The sequence below is a fragment of the Pristiophorus japonicus genome, chromosome 12 (genome assembly GCF_044704955.1).
Source record: "Pristiophorus japonicus isolate sPriJap1 chromosome 12, sPriJap1.hap1, whole genome shotgun sequence".
NCBI classification, from domain to species: Eukaryota; Metazoa; Chordata; class Chondrichthyes; family Pristiophoridae; genus Pristiophorus; species Pristiophorus japonicus.
The window spans coordinates 42,299,617-42,318,162 of record NC_091988.1 but is presented as its reverse complement, the minus strand read 5'-3'; the positions used below and the strand labels follow the sequence as shown (position 1 = coordinate 42,318,162).

Sequence of the window (18,546 nt, the reverse complement as noted above, 5' to 3'; positions counted from 1 at the left end):
TTGGTAATGCACACAGAACATCTGCCACTTTGCACATACAGACTACCCACTTCAACATTCCCAAGCCTTGTCTATGCTTTCAATCGTGGACCTTCTATTTCAGACAGAGCACTTCCTTTTGTTTGCACAATCTTTTATTATACGGCCTTCCACAACACTTCTGAAAGAATACAGTGAAATTCACTGGCCCAAGTTCAGAATAAGCCCACTAATTGTTAGTTAATTTACTTTGTAAATGGTGCAGTTTATGGGTGTCTGAGCACGTCTTCTTAAGCTGTCTGACGGATCATTCGCTGGTTAGTTTGGGGATTTAAACCACAAATGGAGCCAAGCACCCACACGCTTTCGCTTTTGATGGAACCTTGCAGCCACTCTGGAGCCGGTCACAGTCACTGTTTGTTGCCAAAATAATACTGTGTGGGCAGTGTGCCCATTCACTGCACTGTTTGGAGCTGGAGGTTGTGGCTGTGATTTGATGCTGGGACCATCAGTCACAAAGCTCCCTTCATTCTTTTGATGAGTTCCCAGGGAGCAGGAAAAATGTCAGGAGCATCAGTGCAGGTTTGCTTCAACTCCAGAGATTATATTTTACTGATGTGATGCCAATGAATTTAACCTTTGTTTGGCTCCCAGGGCCAATGGAAATACTTGTTGGAATCAAAATTGGCTCCATGGCACTGCGTTTGCTTAATTCAGGTTACAAACTGCAAATGTTACACTCAGCTATTTACGAGCTCCTGAATAAGTTGCAGTACTACTATATTGAAGCTGTGCCATCCTTTAAATTTGTCAGATATGTTTCCTTGTATAATATGGCATAGGAATAAATACATATATACAATGCTGTAATAATATCCATTGTAGTATCAGCATTTACACCGATACTTAAAAAGAATCCTCCCCTCGGTTCTGACTGATACATGTCATAATGTGTTTGGATCATGGCTGCAGCATTTCATTTTAATTATGAACTGCATTGCTATCTGTAGCTATTTAGATGCTCCTACTGCACTTAATTATGTCACATGGCCTGACCCAATAAATATTTTAGTACACTTAGTGGTACTGAGCCAATGGAAAATGTGTCAATTTTTTTGCCATTTTGGCCAATTTTGTTGTGTCTCTGTTCATGAATAAAATAAACGTTTCATTTTGTATCTGTTGTTCTCAAACAATATACAATTTGAGCCAACGTGGTATGTTTTCTGATTAAATCTCGCAAACATTTTGAGGACTTACTAATATTAATACTTCTATTGTTCATTTAATACAAACTGCATTTGTTAACCACCGTTTAGTGAATAAATCTCAAGTATTTGCTTCCTCAAATAACAAAGATTAACAATTAGGAACTAAAACTATACAGTTAAGCCTCTGTCCACTACAGCAAATCGTTCTAGCTGACAGGTTTGTGTTAAGTAAGGTGCCATATGACATTTTTACAAACTCGCTCAGAATACTGGAGTCGTAGATATACAGGAAACTTTTGAAGTGCTTGGTGAACAAATAGGCAAAGCCAGTCTGCAGCTCCTCAACACGAGATCAGTAGTGGATTAACCAGGGACTGATGACTCTGAGCCTTTTCCAAAGGCTTGCCAGATAGAAGCTCACAGGCAGCAAGTTCGTGATACAAGGCATTCAATACCTCCAGAATGTGAGCCTTTCCTGTAAGAAAGAACCAATTATTAAAATATTTTTTGTTGAAACAGTTTTCTCTTTTTGTCACCACTTCTCGAGTTTGCCCAACACTAGTTCTATTCTCTTTGCATGAGGAGGATGAGAAGGTCATTCCTATCCACATATTCATAGACACAATAAAAGTGCTTCTTAGTTGACCCACAAATGTTTGAACAACGGAGAAAGAACCTGTCAGCTGTGATGACATAACCAAAACCCCCAAAAATCCCACAGTGGGGAAGAAGCCTGAGAGCCAATTTTACTCAAAACTAGGACTGAAAATCAAAGTTCTGGAGCTGTTTTAAAACCAGCTCTTCTATATATTATAATGCATCTGAATCCAATTACATGAATTACTTTGAGATGAGAACATGAGAACATAAGAAATAGGAACAGGAGTAGGCCAAACGGCCTCTCAAGCCTGCTTTGCCACTCAATAAGATCATGATTGATCATCGGCCTCAACTCCATTTTCCCACTCGATCTCCATATTCCTTGATTCCCCAAGCGTCCAAAAATCTATCTATCGCAACCTTGAATATACTCACTCAGCAACTACAGCCCTCTGGGGCAGAGAATTCCAAAGATTCACAACCCTCTGAGTGAAGAAATTCCTCCTCATTTCGGTCTTAAATGGCCGAGCCCTTATCCTGATACTATGTACTGTGTTCCTATCACAGATGAGACTGCACACAGGGAGGTTAAAGTAACAATGACCTCAGTCTTTATTAAGACACTCCAGAGTGAGGAACAGGCTTATATAGTGCTCCCAAGAGATGCTGGGATCCCTTGGGACTTCAGGGGATGCGCTCCCTGGTGGCGGAACATGGGAGTGCATGCTTTATAGATACACAACATCACTCCCCCCCAAAGTCAAAGTGAAAACTATTTACAAGGTGAGGAGGTCTGGAGCCTTTCTTTCCCTGGTGGACCGCCTCAGTACAAATGTCTGTTCTGGTGTGTTGGCTGTGCCCTCGCTGGGCTGGCATTTTGTTGGCCCTGCAGGACTGCTGGGTGAGCCTGGCCTTGCTGGGCTGTTGGGTATGATGGGTTCGATTTCCTGGTCCGGGGTGGTTTCGTTGAACCTTTGGGTGTGTGTTGTGGGCTCGAAAAAGGTGGCATCTGTTGTGGGTTGTTCAGGGCAGTCTGTGAACCGCAGCCTGGTTTGGTCCAGGTGCTTTCTGCAAATTTGTCTATTGTCTAGTTTGACTACAAACACCCTACTCCCTTCTTTAGCTATCACAATGCCCGCGATCCACTTGAGACCATGTCCATAGTTTAGCACATACACAGGGTCATTCAGATCAATTTCCCGTGACACAGTGGTGCGACCATCGTTTACATTTTGTTGCTGCCGCCTGCTCTCTACCTGATCATGCAGGTTGGGGTGAACCAGCGAGAGTCTGGTTTTAACTGTCCTTTTCATGAGTAGCTCAGCCGGGGGCAGCCCTGTGAGCGAGTGGGGTCTCGTGCGATAGCTGAGCAGTACTCGGGACAGGCGGGTTTGGAGTGACCCTTCTATGACTGGTTTAAGGCTCTGTTTGATTGTTTGTACTGCCCGCTCTGCCTGCCCATTGGAGGCTGGTTTAAACGGGGCCGAGGTGATATGTTTGATCCCATTGCGGGTCATGAATTCTTTAAATTCGGCACTGGTGAAACATGGCCCGTTGTCACTGACCAGTATGTCAGGCAGGCTGTGGGTGACAAACATGGCTCTCAGGCTTTCAATGGTGGCATTGACAGTACTTCCCGACATTATTTCACATTCAATCCATTTTGAAAAAGCATCCACCACCACCAGGAACATTTTACCGAGAAAAGGGCCCGCAAAGTCGACATGGATCCTCGACCATGGTCTGGAGGGCCAGGACCACAAACTTCGTGGTGCCTCTATGGGCACGTTGTTCAACTGAGCACACACGCTGCATTGCAGTACACAGGATTCTAAGTCAGAGTCAATACCGGGCCACCACACGTGGGATCTGGCTATCACTTTCATCATTACTATACCCAGGTGTGTGCTGTGGAGATCCGAGATGAATGTCTCCCTGCCCTTTTTGGGTAGCACTACGCGGTTACCCCACAACAGGCAGTCTGCCTGAATGGACAGCTCGTCCTTTCACCGCTGGAACGGCTTGATTAGCTCTTGCATTTCAACGGGGATGCTGGCCCAGCTCCCATGCAGTACACAGTTTTTTTACTAGGGGAAGCAGAGGATCTTGGCTGGTCCAAGTCCTATCTGGCCGGCCGTGACAGCTGATTTATCATTTTCAAATGCTTCCATGACCATCAACAGGTCTGCGGGCTGCGCCACCATCAACAAGTTTGCAGGCTGCGCCATTTCCAACCCCGTGGTGGGCAATGGTAGCCGACTGAGAGCATCCGCACAGTTCTCGGTGCCTGGCCTGTGGCGGATGGTATAGTTATACGCTGATAGCGCGAGTGCCTACCTTTGTATGCAGGCTGAGGCATTAGTATTTATCCCCTTGTTTTCAGCGAACAGGGATGTGAGGGGCTTGTGATCGGTTTCCAGCTCAAATTTGAGGCCAAACATGTACTGATGCATTTTCTTTACCCCGAACACACACGCTAATGCCTCTTTCTCAATCATGCTGTAGGCCCTCTCGTCCTTAGACAAGATCCTGGAGGCATAGGCGACAGGTTGCAACTTCCCCGCAACGTTAGCTTGTTGTAATACACACCCGACTCCGTACGACGATGCATCACATGCTAGCACAAGTCTTTTACACGGGTTATACAATACAAGCAGCTTGTTGGAGCATAAAATGTTTCTGGCTTTCTCAAAAGAAATTACTTGTTTTTTTCCCCATACCTAGTTCTCACCTTTACACAATAACACATGTAGGGGCTCTAAGAGGGTGCTTAACCCTGGTAGGAAGTTACCAAAATAGTTGAGAAGTCCCAGGAACGACCGCAGTTCCGTGATGTTCTGTGGCCTGGGCGCGTTCCTGATAGCCTCTGGCTTGGCGTCTGTGGGCCGAATGCTGTCCGCCGCGATCTTTTTCCCCAAAAACTCCACTTCTGTTGACGTGAAGACGCATTTCGACCTCTTCAGCCACAGCCCTACGTGATCCAGTCGCTGGAGGACCTCCTCCAGGTTTTGTAGGTACTCGACGGAGTCCCGACCCGTGACCAATATGTCGTCCTGAAAAACTACCGTGCGTGATACCGACTTAAGTAGGCTCTCCATGTTTCTCTGGAAGATCACTGCAGCCGACCAAATTCTAATCTGGCATCTGTTGTCGATGAACAGTCCCTTGTGCGTGTTGATGCAGGTGAGGCCCTTTGAAGACTCCTCCAGCTCCTGCGTCATGTAGGCCGAAGTCAGGTCAAGCTTGGTGAATGTCTTGCCTCCTGCCAGTGTCGCAAATAGGTCATCTGCCTTAGGTAGCTGGTATTGGTCCTGCAGCGAGAAACGATTAATAGTTACTTTATAATCACTGCAAATCCTGACCGTGCCATCATTTTTGAGTACTGGAACAATCGGGCTGGCCCACTTGCTGAATTCCTCTGGGGAGATGATGCCCTCGCGTTGCAGCCTGTCCAGCTCGATTTCCACTCTCTCCCTCATCATGTGCGGTACCGCTCGTGCCTTGTGGTGAATGGGTCGTGTCTCTGGGACCAAGTGGATCGCCCCGGAAAAATTTCCAATACCTGGCTCAAAAAGGGAAGGAAATTTGTTAAGAACCTGGGTACATAAGGCCTCATCAACATGTAATAGTGCTCGGATGTCATCCCAGTTCCAGCGGATTTTGCCCAGCCAGCTCCTTCCAAGCAGTGTGGGGCCATCGCCCGGGACAATCCAGAGTGGCAGTTCGTGCATAGTGCCCTCGTAGGTGACCTTGACCATGGCGCTGCCCAGGACAGTGATGAGCTCTTTGGTGTACGTTCTCAGTTTTGTGTGGATGGGGCTCAGGGCTGGTCTGAGTGGCTTGTTGCACCACAGTCTCTCAAACATCTTTTTACTCATGATGGATTGGCTAGCGCCAGTGTCCAGTTCCATGGCTACGGGTAAGCCATTCAATTTTACGTTTAGCATTATAGGTGGACATTTCGTCAAAAATGTGTGCACCCCGTGTACTTCAGCATCTACCTCCTCTCTCTGAGGCTCGAAATTGCTTTGATCCACCATGGACTGATCTTTCTCTGCCACGTGGTGGTTAGCAGGTTTTGCAGAGCTTGCAGTTCATCTGCAAGCTCGTTGGAAGTGCTCCATTGTTCCACAGCTCTTGTAAACATACGCTTTGAAGCGGCATGAATAGGCTGAATGGAAGCCTCCACAACGCCAACAAGGTGTGAATTGCCTTGCATTCATCCTTTGTTGGGGACTCTGAGTCATCTGGGTCACCTGAGGCCTGCTGGCAGTTGCAGACTCGTGGTTTCTGCCCTGTACACTTCTGCTCGCAAACACAGTTCCAGTTAATTTAGGAACATTGCTAGCACTTGTGTGCTGAGAGATTTGTTTGGTGTTATCACTGGTGGACATAAACGCCTGTGCTATCGCAATGGCCTTACTGAGGGTCGGTATCTCTACAGTCAAAAGTTTTCGTAGGATGGTCTCGTGGCCAATTGCCCAGTACAAAAAAGTCTCTGAGCATTTGCTCCAGGTAGCCATCAAACTCACATTGTCCTGCAAGTCGCCTTAGCTCGGCGACGTAGCTCGCCACTTCCTGACTTTCAGATCGCTGGCACGTGTAGAACCGATACCTCGCCATCAGCACGCTCTCCGTCGGGTTAAGATGCTCCCGAACCAGTGTACACAGCTCTTCATACGACTTATCTGTGGGTTACACTGGAGCCAGATGATTCTTCATGAGGCTGTAGGTCGATGCCCCGCAGACTGTGAGGAGGACCGCTCTCCTTTTTGCAGCACTTCCTTCTCCGTCCAGCTCGTTGGCCACAAAGTACTGGTCTAGCCGTTCGACATAGGCTTCCCAGTCCTCACCCTCCGGAACTTCTCCAGGATGCCCACAGTTTGCTGCATCTTTGCGTTAGATTCGTATTCTCGTCGCCAATTATTGTGTTCCTAACACAGATGAGACTGCACACAGGGAGGTTAAAGTAACAGTGACCTCAGTCTTTATTAAGACACTCCAGAGTGAGGAACAGGCCTTTGGTTGTTCCTCAAGGGATGCTGGGACTTCAGGGGATGCGCTCCCTGATGGCAGAACATGGGAGTGCATGCTTTACAGATATACACTATGCCCCCAAGTTTTAGATACTCCAGCTAGGGGAAACAATCTTTCAACATCTAACCTGTCAATTCCCTCAGAATCTTGTATGTTTCAATGAGATCACCTTTCATTCTTCTAAACTCCAGAGAGTACAGGCCAATCTCTCATCATAGGACAGCCCTCTCATCCCAGGAATCAATCTAGTAAACCTTCGTTGCACGGCCTCCACGATAAGTATATCCTTCCTTATATAAGGAGACCAAAACTGTACACAGTACTGCAGGTGTGGTCTCACCAAGGCCCTGTACAATTGTAGCAGGACGTCCTTACTCTTAGGGGCCGAAATTGCCCCTTTCCTGTTACCACTGGAAATTGGCGGCCATGCTGCCGAGTGCAATGGCCGCCGATTTTTCGTGTAATGCCGCCATTATTAAAATGCCACTCCTGCGGTATCCCAGCGGTGACCTGCTTCCCCCCACCGCTCCGCTACTGCTGACTGTCCTAAGTGCGTCAACAGAGTGCACACCGCCGATGTTCCCCCTGATGCCGAAATTCCGCTGAGAAAATCTTCCTCCCGCCGGGTGGTGCCAAAAGCTGCTTTTCTAAGGTGGTCCAGTGAGGCTGTGGCCTTCTAAAATGGTGGTGCGGCTCCCATTAAAGGGGAGGATGCACTGCCACTGCCGCCATGTTTTTTTTTTGTCGGCCGACTGGCATGTCGGGCCGACAATTATGCCCCCGGGTTCGGCCGGGTTACCAATAGGTAGCCTGGCACTCCCTCTTGGGTGCCAGGCCGCTGGCCTGGCCAAAACCCTTCCTAGTAGCAAAATGAACCAAACTTTAAAAATGGCGAAGGCTCTCCCCTTTAAATGAAGGAGAGCTGTGGTGACGCGCACTGTGATGACGTCATCAGCGGTGGACACTACACCCTGCCTCAACTTCTGCCCCTCTAGTGTGCTCACTGCCGCATACCTGCCCCCATTATGAGCGACTTCCGAACCACCGGAAAAAGAAGCCAAAGAGCGGAATTTCGCTCAAGAGGCCAGCTAATCCACCGCGGCGGTGAAAACAACAGAAATGGGGTGTGTGCGTCCCGTTTCCAGTGGTGGGCAATTTCAGACTCTTATACTCCAATCCCCTTGCAGTACAGGCCAACATATCATTATTGCTTGCTGTACCTGTATGCCAGCTGTACGTACATTCAACATTCTGCAAGAAAGCACGAGGACACCCAAATCTCTCTGAACACCAACATTTAAAAGTTTCTCACCATATAAAAAAATATTCTGTTCTATTCTTCCTACCAAAGTGAAATAACCTCAAATTTCCCTACATTATACTCCATCTGCCACCTTACTGCCCATTTCCGTAGTCTATCTATATCCCTTTGCAGATTTGTGTTCTCCTCACAGCTTACTGTCCCATTTAGCTTTGTATCGTCAGCAAACTTGGATACATTACACTCGGTCCCTTCATCTAGGTCATTAATAAAGATTGTAAATAGCTGAGGCCCCTGCGTTGAACCTTGCGGCACCCACTAATTACAGCCTGCCAACCTGAAAATGACCCATTTATTCCTACTCTATTTTCTGTCCGTTAACCAATCTCTATCCATGTTAATACATTACCGCTAATCTCATGAGCCCTTATCTTGTGTAATAATCTTTTATGTGGCACCTTATTGAATGTCTTTTGGAAATCCAAATATACTACATCCACTGGTTACCCTTTATCTACCCTGCTAGTAACATCCTCAAAAACATTAATAAATTTGCCAACACTATTTCCCTTTCATAATACCATGTTGACTCTGCCTAATTATGTTATGATTTTCTAAGTGCCTTGATACCACTTCCTTAACAATTGATTCCAGCATTTTCCTGATGATTGATGTCAGGTTAACTGGCCTGTAGTTCCCTGATTTTTCTCTCCCACCTTCCTTGAATAGCGGTGTTACATTTTCTATCTTCCAAACCGCTGGGATCTTCTAGAATCTCGGGAATTTTGGAAGATCAAAATCAATGCATCCACTATCTCTGCAACCACCTCTTTTAGAACCCTAGGTTGTAGGCTATCGGGTGCAATGATTTTAGTCCCAATAGTTTCTCTCGTACTTTTTCTCTACTTATATTAATTACGTTAAGTTCCTCATCCTCATTAGATGATTGGTTCCCCACCATTTTGGTATGCTTTTTGCGTCTTCTACTGTGACGACAGATACAAAATATTTGGTTAACGTTCCTGACATTTCCTTGTTCCCCATAATAATTTCTCCTGTCTCGGCCTCTAAGGGACCAACGTTTACTTTTGCTACTCTCAATCTTTTTACATACTTAATTTATTGAGTAATTAAGTAGGTAAATGCAGCAGACATTTTGAGCATGCAAAAGCCTATAAGTAACAATGATATGAATGATCAATTAATCCTCGGTGATTTCAATCTCTGTGGCGGTTCCCTTTGCCCTCTGCTCAGAGTTTGCTGCCATCCAGTCCTCTCTAAACCTCTCGATACCCATATCCATGGCCATGTTCCTTATCACTGAAAACTCCTCCAGCCCAAACTCTCTGGGCTGGATTTTCGGTCTTTTGCCGTCCCTCTTAGTGCCCCGGAAGGGCGGCAATAGCGACGGTTATCACTTTTGGGCGGGCAGCCAGCTTCCAGCGCCCTGCCGGAACATTCGGTGCCGGTCTTGAGGGGGCATGGAGTATTAACACCTGGAAGAGGCGAACCGGTGTGCAACGCCCCTGGTTGCGACACCGGCTCAATTTTTGGCTGCCGCCCGATCCGTAACACTCCGTAGCGCCCTGGTGGGAACGCCTGTGGAAGCTGGCGTTCCAAGCTGTAGTGGCTACAGTGAGGTAAGTAATGTCAACCTCAGATAAGTGTGATTGTTTTTTATTTTATTTCTTTTGCAATTTATGTTGTGGTGGCCTGAGTTATTTATTGGGAATATTTCTGGTGGATTTTTTTCAGGTTATTTTTCCCCCGAGGCTTACATAAGAACATAAGAAATAGGAGCAGGAGAAGGCCATTTGGCCCCTCGAGCCTGCTCCGCCATTCAATAAGATCATGCCTGATCTGATCCTGGCCTCAACTCCACTACCCGGCCGCTCCCCATAACCCTTCACTCCCATCTCTTTCTAAAATCTGTCTATCTCCACCTGAAATATATTCAATGACCCCACCTCCACAGCTCTCTGAGGTAGAGAATTCCAAAGATTCACGACACTCTGAGAGAAGAAATTCCTCCTCATTTCTGTTTTAAATTGGGCGACTCCTTATTCTGAAACTATGTCCCCTAGTTCTAAATTCTCCGAGGGGAAACATCCTCTCTGCATCTACCCTATCAAGCCCCTCAGAATCTTATACGTTTCAATAAAATCACCTCTAAGTCTTTTAAACTCCAATGAATATAGGCCTAACCTGCTCAACCTTTCTTCATATGACAACCCCTTCATCTCAGGAATCAACCTAGTGAACCTCCTCTGAACTGCCTCAGAGCAAGTATATCCTTCCTTAAATAAGGAGACCAAAACTGTATGCAGTACTCTATGTGTGGTCTTACCAACGCCCTGTACGGTTGTAGCAGGACTTCCCTACTTTTATACTCCATCCCCCTTGCAATAAAAGCCAACATTCCAATTGCCTTCCTAATTACTTGCTGTACTTGCATGCTAACTTTTTGTGTTTCATGTACAAGGACCCCCAGATCCCTCTGTACCACCGCATTTTATAATCTCTCCCCATTTAAATAATAATTTGCTTTTTTATTTTTCCTACCAAAGTAGATAACCTCATAGTTTCTAACATTATACTCCATCTGCCAAATTTTTGCCCACTCACTTAGCCTATCCCTTTGTAGATTCTTTGCATCCTCTTCACAATTTGCTTTCTCACCTATCTTTGTATCATCAGCAAACTTAGCTACTTTACACTCAGTCCCTTCATCCAATTCATTAATATAGATTGTAAATAGTTGAAGCCCCAGCACTGATCTCTGTGACACCCCACTTGTTACAGTTAGTCAACCTGAAAATGACCCATTTATCCTGACTCTCTGTTTTCTGTTAGTTAGCCAATTCTCTATCCATGCTAATATATTATCCCCAACCCCGTGAGCTCTTATCTTGTGCAGTAACCTTTTATGTGGCACCTTATCGAATGCTTTATGGAAATCCAAATACATGACATCTACTGGTTCCCCTTTATCCACCCGGCTTGTTACATCCTCAAAGAACTCAAGAAAATTTGTCAAACATGATTTCCCTTACATAAAACCATGCTGACTCTGCTTGACTGCATTATGATTTTCTACATGTCCTGCTACTAATTCCTTAATGATGGACTCCAGCATTTCCCAATGACAGATGTTGGCTAACTGGTCTACAGTTTCGTGCTTTCTGTCTCCCACCTTTCCTAAATAGGGGTGTTACATTTGCGGTTTTCCTCACTTAGAGCGCTCCGAAGCCGGCTGCTTACCTTGGGATTTTCACTTGTTGAGCCGGCCTAACGCCCTGAAAGCGGTGTGCAACGCCTCCCTTCGAGCTCCGTTCCAAATTCCGGGCCCAGCTGATGAATTTTGCGGTAACAGACGCAATCCATTTGCCCGTGCAAAATTAATCACTCTGCCCGTGACAAGGCAGCAGCAGAGGCAGAAGGAATTTCTCCCCTTCTGACTCTGACCTCTTGTGTATTCCCTCCCCCCTTTGCCCCACCATTGGTGGCCATACTTTCAGCCGCCTAATCCCCATGCTCTGGAATTCCCTTACTAAACTCCTCTACTTCTCCACCTCCCTCTACTCTTATAAGAACCTCCTCAAAACTTATTTATTTGACCAAGCTTTTTATCATCTCTCTTAATGACTATTTTGATGCTGGGATATTTTTCGATGTTAAAGGTACTATATAAATGCAAGTTGTTGTCCTTGTTGTAATCTGCTTTTGTCATTTGTATTTTGACCAGAACACTGGGAACATAACCTTATTCATCTTTAAAGAGTACAGTGGGATCTTTATGCCCAGCTGAACCATCAGGTCAGACAGGACCTTGGTTTAACATCTCATTCGAAAGATGGCTCTCTCCAGCAATGTAGCATTCCTTCTGTACTGGTCAGGCATGCTAGTCTAGATTATAAAACTCAATCTTTTCAGTGGGATTTAAAAGTACAACCTCCTGACTCAGAGGCAAGAATGATGCTGAGTCAAGTTGACACCATTGCAAGTATAGTCTGATGGCCTGGGGCTAATAGGAAAGGTCAACATTATACTATATCTGTCTATCAGTGATGCTCTTATTTTGGTCATAAACAGTCTTTATTTTATAATCTGTTTTCTGTTTATTCAGTCACTGGCTCAGGGCTCTTTACTGCTTTGGACTACCTGACATTTTCTCTTCCCCATACTCTGTTCCAAATATTCTCTCTTTCCCCCTTCCATAGTCCAGAAGATATTCTTTATTGGGTATTAAATGCTGGCTACAGCATCTGGATGTCACAATACTTTTTTACAATTAGCACAGATTGACAGTAAATTATGAAAAATACAAGACTCGGAAAGGAAGGTGGAGAATGAAAGAGTAAAGTGACCAAATGAAAGGATAAAGTAATGAAAAGGAAACTAAAGATTAGTCTTTCGAGCTTGGATCTGGAATTCCCCACATGCCGAGAAACTCAGCTCTCCTGTGTTGACAATCTTATGCACTTTTTAGTGACTGTTTCAAGAGAAATATTGGCAGAAGCCTAGAAGCAGACTATGTTCTCAAGGGTCGGGGATGGTGCAAGGCCTACGAAGGCCTAAATAGGGTACAGATGGGGGAAGTACACTGCCAAAAAAAAAAATAATGAAAAAAAGACAGTGAAAGGAATTAGAAGGAAACTTAAAGAAGATAACAACATACCAGAGTTGATTTTTAATACTTTACTGCTTTCCAAATAAATGGGATAAACCAGGAATGGAGGACAAAGAATTGAAAGGAGGGTTACATACTAGCCAAAATCAAAGATGACAATATCACCAAAATCTGTTTTATGTTAACCTGAATACTTAAAAAAAAAATGTCATTACATAACATCCTGTCTGGCTGAATAGTACAATGGCTGTTTATATACTTGAAATAATCCTGGAATGCAAGACATAACATCCATTAATCTTCCAGAGACGTTATGCTGCAGAAAAGTATTTTTTCTGTGTACTGGCATATTAACTGCATAGAATCATAGAATGACACAGCACAGAAGGAAGCCATTCGGCCCATCATGCCTGTGCTGGCTCTTTGGTAGAGCTACCCACTTCCCTGTTCTTTCCCTATAGCCTTGTAAATTCTTTCCCATCAAGTATTTATCCGAATCCCTTTTGAATGTTACTATTAAATCTGCTTCTAACACTCTTTCAGGCAGTGCATTCCAGATCATAACAATCCTGGCTATCAGCATATAGTGACTATATAACCTCTTTGATGAAACTTGGCAGGGACTTTGCATGTATGATATTTTGGACTGTGACAAACAATTTTCCCATGCACTGCACATGTGTCCTAACATTGGACTTTTAAGTATATAGGGGTGAAAATTTGATCGTGCCTCAGCTGGGGTGGTGTCCCGGGTGGAGCGGTAAGTCTTACAGCGCCAAATGGTTTGCGTCTGCCGCTGCAAAATTCATCAGCTGCGCCTGGAGTTTGGAGCGGGGCGCTAAGGGAGGCGTTGCACGTCTCTTTTAGGGTTCTAGGCTGGCTGAGCAAGGGTAAATCCCGAGCTAAAGAACGAGCCTCGGAGCGCCGTAATAAAGGCTGGGGGGAAAAAAAAACACCAAAAACATTCCCAATACATAGCTCACGCCACCACAACATAAATCACAATAAATAAATAATCACACTTACCTCAGGTCAGCATTACTTACCTCACTGCAGCCGCAACAGCTTGGAACTTTCACAGGCATTCCCACCAGGGTGCGCTACAGGTCGAGCATGATCCAAAAATCGAGCTGGTGTCGCAACCAGGGACGTTGCACACTGGCTCGCCTCTCCCGGGCGGTATTGCTCCGTCCCCTGTTGACACCGGCACAGAATGTCCCGGAGGGGCGCTGGGAGCTGGCCGCCCGGGCGCAACTGCTTTCCGCCGCCATTGCCGCCCCTCTGGGGCGCTAAGAGGGGCAGCAGAAGACCCAATTTCCACCCCATAGTTTATTGTTATGTTCTCTTGGGTCTGGCCTGACACCACTGGTATTACCAGTGTAGACAGAACACCCTTCAGACTTTAACATTTGTGTGGTGTTCCCTCATTCCATTATTTGCCAAAAATATTCTTGTCCTATCTGTCTTGACTGAGTCCTCCCCATTTAATCAGATGTGCTACATGTCCCTTCTCTCCTCCACCACACAGAATGATACACTGACTTTTTTTGTTCTTTATGTCTTATTGACCAATAAATCAACTGAGTATTCTTGTACTTGTTTGTACGTGCCACCAGGACAGCGGAGAACTGGAAATATATTTTTTAATTTTCTTACTCACCATGCTGAGGATTATTGCAGGACTCCAAAGTGCTGAGCAAGATTTTTCCTAGCGATCTCCTAGACACATTCTAGATAAAATAAACAAACTTCTTATTGATTACACTGTAAAATGAAAATGTGTTTACTTTAATTAACAATTTGGCACTTAAATACCTTGCTAGTCACTCTTATTAACCTTGCCGTGCATTTATTTCTACGCAGGCTGAAACTCCTATCTCTTTTCTGAAGTGTGACATATTAAAAAACATCAATCGCTGCTAATGTACAATTGGAAATGAGCTTTTCCTTATCATAAGAGCCCATTGCATTAAATTATTGAAAGCTGTCAGAGCATCATTCACTTACAAGGTCACGTAGTTGCTGCAGGAGCTGTAGTACATCCATCAGTTTTTCTTCAATCAGTGACAGTCGTACTCTCTCTGTCTCTAACATCTGCAGCTCCATCTGAAGCAGTTCTGTCTCATCCACTTTGCGCTGTAGCTCACACAGCAAGGACCCCTTCAGCTGAAAAGCACAAATGGGAAAATACTGCCATTATAAATTTAAAAATTGCACAGTAGATCTCCCATGGCATGCCCCATGGTGAGTCAGAGGATTCACTGTTTTAAAACATAGGGGTGTTTATGTCTTTTAGGACACAACAGCAGTTACAGGATTCAATAACAGGAATTCCATTTTTATTAACTGGTATTATTGGATTTTTACTTTGTGCTTTGGGGATTGAATTTTGTAACTGTAAGTGAGTGATATATATATATTTAATTTTTATTGGAAAAGGCTCATTAAAGACTCATTGGAGGCAGTTCAGACTATAAGAAAATCACTGCCTTGTAAAATCAGTACTTTGTATGTGTTTTTTCAGTGGGGGAACGGGATACAATACCAGTGGTACAAGGGATCCTAAAAATAAGCTAAGGGGAGGAACTTAGTGGATTTAATATTTACAAAATTGTAACCGAGGAAAAAAATGGGATTTAAGAAAATGAAGATGCATTAGGCATCATTTTCCAAAGCTCTCTAGATTCAGAAATTGTCTCTTTGGATTTGAAAATTCCATTATTTAAGGAGGGAGAGAAGGAGAAACGAGATAACTGCAGACCTGTCAGCTTAACATCAGCTTTAAGGAAGATACTAAAATCTATCATCAGAGATTGGGTAACTGAGCACTTGGACAAGTATAACCTGATCAAAGAAAGCATGCATTTGTGAAGGGTAGTTCATGTCTGACTAATCTAGTTGAATTTTTTGAGGAGGTCACTAGCATAGTAAATAGGGAAGTGTCTATAGATATTGTCTATATGGGCTTACAGAGACATTTGATCACAAGAGATTATTAGCAGAAATGAAAATGCACAGAATTGGAGTAACCTCCTGACATGGGTTGGTAATTGGTTGGGAGGTAGGAGACAGAGAGTAGAGATAAAATGAACATTCTGTGTTTGGAGGGATGTGATAAGTGATGTTCCCCATGGATCTATTCTTGGGCCTTTGCTTTTCACCATATATATTAATGATTTGGATGAAAAATAGAGAATTGTATATCCAAGTTTGCAGATTACGTTAAGTTAGGAGGCACGGTAAGTTGTGTAGATGGGGGCAGAAAATGTTGCAGGCTTCTCCCTCCGGTGCTGCTCCTTTTTCTCTCTCTCCTCCGCTGCTGTTGTCTTCGCTCTCTCTCTCCCCTCAAGTGCTGTTAGTTTCTCTGTTATCCTGTCTCCCCTTCCCTAGTGCTGTTGGTTTCCCTCTCTCCTTCCAGTGCTGCTGATATCTCTCTTCCCTTTTCCTCAAGTAATTCTGGCTTATTTTTCTTTCTTCTCCCCTAAAGCATTGCTCTTGTCTTCCTCCACCCCTCAAGTACCACTGCTTCCCCATCCCTTGAATGTTGCTTCACAGCTCCTACCTGCTCGCACTGTTGCTACGGTTGGCGGTGCTATATACTATGAACAGAAATTCCAACCTGTCAGAACTCCCAGCAACAATTTATAGCACTATCTGTCATGTATGTACATGCTGTTTGTAGCCACCAGATGGTGTCATTGTTGGAGGCCACTGAGCAGCATGCACATGGTGCTGCTCGAGTATAAAAGGCCAGCCATTTTGTGAGTCAGGCATTGTGGGCCGTAATAAAGCAGAGCCAAGGTTGTACCTTGTTCAGTTAAACAGTACTCAGTTTGAACCTTTATTGCATACATAACATTTGGCGGCAAGAATATGAGAACCTTTGTTTGCAAAATGAACACGATTGGACTTTTAAAGCGATTCGTGGAGGGAGAAGATTGGGCAGACTTTGTGAGCCGTTTGAACCAGTACTTCGTGGCCAACAAAATGAAGGGGGTCGACGATGCAGATCGGCGCCGGGCCGTGTTCCTCACTGTGTGCGGTTCAAAGATCTACGGTCTGATAAAGAATCTACTCATGCCTAGTGATCCAACAGAGAAAACGTACAAGGAGTTGTGAATATTGGTACGGGAGCACCTTAAGCCAGACGACGGCATCATCATCTCGAGATACAGGCTTTATACACATGTTTAATCGGAGGGCCAGAGCGCGGCGGAATTCATTGCCGACCTGAGACGTCTAGCGGGACCGTGCAAGTTCGGGACGGTGTTGGCAGACATGCTGTGGGACTTCATTGTTATCGGTATCAACCACGAGGTGATCCTGTGCAAACTTCTGGCGGTGGAAGAATTGGATTTAAAAAGGGCCATCCAGATCGCTCAATCATGTATGATGATGGACAGGAGACTAAAGCAAATATCGGTGAAGAACCGAACCTCGGCAAGTACTGCAAATGCGACTGATTCGTCGTTCGGCAGAGCGGCACATGGCAGGGCCTATCCGGCTGCGTTCGCGAAATCTGTGGCTGCCCAAAGTCCACCAGCGGGAATGTACCCGACTTCTCCGTGTTGGCGTTGTGGGGGAAATCATCGGCACCAGCAGTGCCGATTTAAGCAATATAGTCACAAAGGCTACCTGAGAGTGGGGCATCTCCAGCGCAAGTGTCCGCAGACGAGCAAGCGAGCTGCGACACACCACGTGGAGGATGAGAGTCAGACTAGCGCAGATCCGGATATGCAATCCGAGATGCCAGAGGAGGAAGTGTATGGACTGTACTCTTTCATAACCAAGAGTAAACCAATTTTGATTAATGTGAAGTTTAACGAGATACCGGTATCGATGGAACTGGACACAGGGGCGAGTCAATCAATCATGAATGAGAGGGCATTTAATAAGCTGTGAGGCCCAGGCTGAGCCCTGTTAACGCCAAGCTGCACACGTACACCAAAGAACTGATAAAGGTGATTTGCAGTGCACGAATTAATGTGTCGTATAATAATGCGGTTCACGAGTTACCGCTGTGGATTGTTCCAGGCGATGGCCCAACGCTGCTCGGCGGGAGCTGGTTGGAGAAAATCAGATGCGACTGGAACGACATAAAGGCGCTGTCGGAGGAGGAAGATACATGTGCTCAAGTTTTGAGCAAGTTCCCCTCACTGTTCGGTATCGGCAACTTCACAGGAGCCAAGGTGCAGAGCCACGTGGACTCAGATCCAAGACCCGTCCATCATAAAGCTCGGACAGTGCTGTATATGATGAGGGAGATGGTCGAAATTGAACTGGACAAACTCCAGCGTGAAGGGATCATATCAGCGGTCGATTTTAATGAATGGGCCAGCCCCATTGTTCCTGTGCTGAAAAGTGATGGCACGGTCAGAATCTGTGGAGACTACAAGGCTACGATCAACAGGATTTCGAAACAAGATCAGTACCCGTTACCGAAGGCTGATAACTTGTTTGCGATGCTAGCCCGAGGGAAGTCGTTCACAAAACTGGACTTGAAATCGGCCTGTATAACGCAGGAGTTGGTCGAGACGTTGAAGAGACATACGTGCATTAACACGCACAAAGGACTGTTTATTTATCACAGGTGCCCGTTTGGAATTCGCTCGACTGCAGCGATATTCCAGAGGAATATGGAAAGTCTACTGAAGTCCGTTCCCAGAACCGTCGTGTTCCAAGATGACATCCTGATCACCGGTCGTGACTCCAAGGAACATCTGGAAGAGGTTCCATTGCGTTTGGACAGAGTGGGACTCAGACTTAAACGCTCGAAGTGTGTCTTCATGGCACCGGAGATCGAATTCCTCGGGAGGAAAATCGCCGCT

The 18,546-nt window shown here is 45.3% G+C and overlaps 1 protein-coding gene across 1 annotated transcript in view; it reads right to left on the bottom strand.

The window, feature by feature from the left end:
• Positions 1–1,243: 1,243 nt before the first annotated feature.
• efcc1 (EF-hand and coiled-coil domain containing 1) overlaps positions 1,244–18,546 on the bottom strand; it is a 98,352-nt gene continuing 81,049 nt past the window's right edge. Inside the window, exons 5-7 of the mRNA XM_070894710.1 lie at positions 14,726–14,884; positions 14,379–14,448; positions 1,244–1,665 (exon numbers count right to left, since the gene is read on the bottom strand). Of these exons, the coding sequence (XP_070750811.1) occupies positions 1,532–1,665; positions 14,379–14,448; positions 14,726–14,884 (363 nt within the window). The 3' untranslated portion in view covers positions 1,244–1,531. The remainder of the gene's footprint in view (positions 1,666–14,378; positions 14,449–14,725; positions 14,885–18,546) is intronic.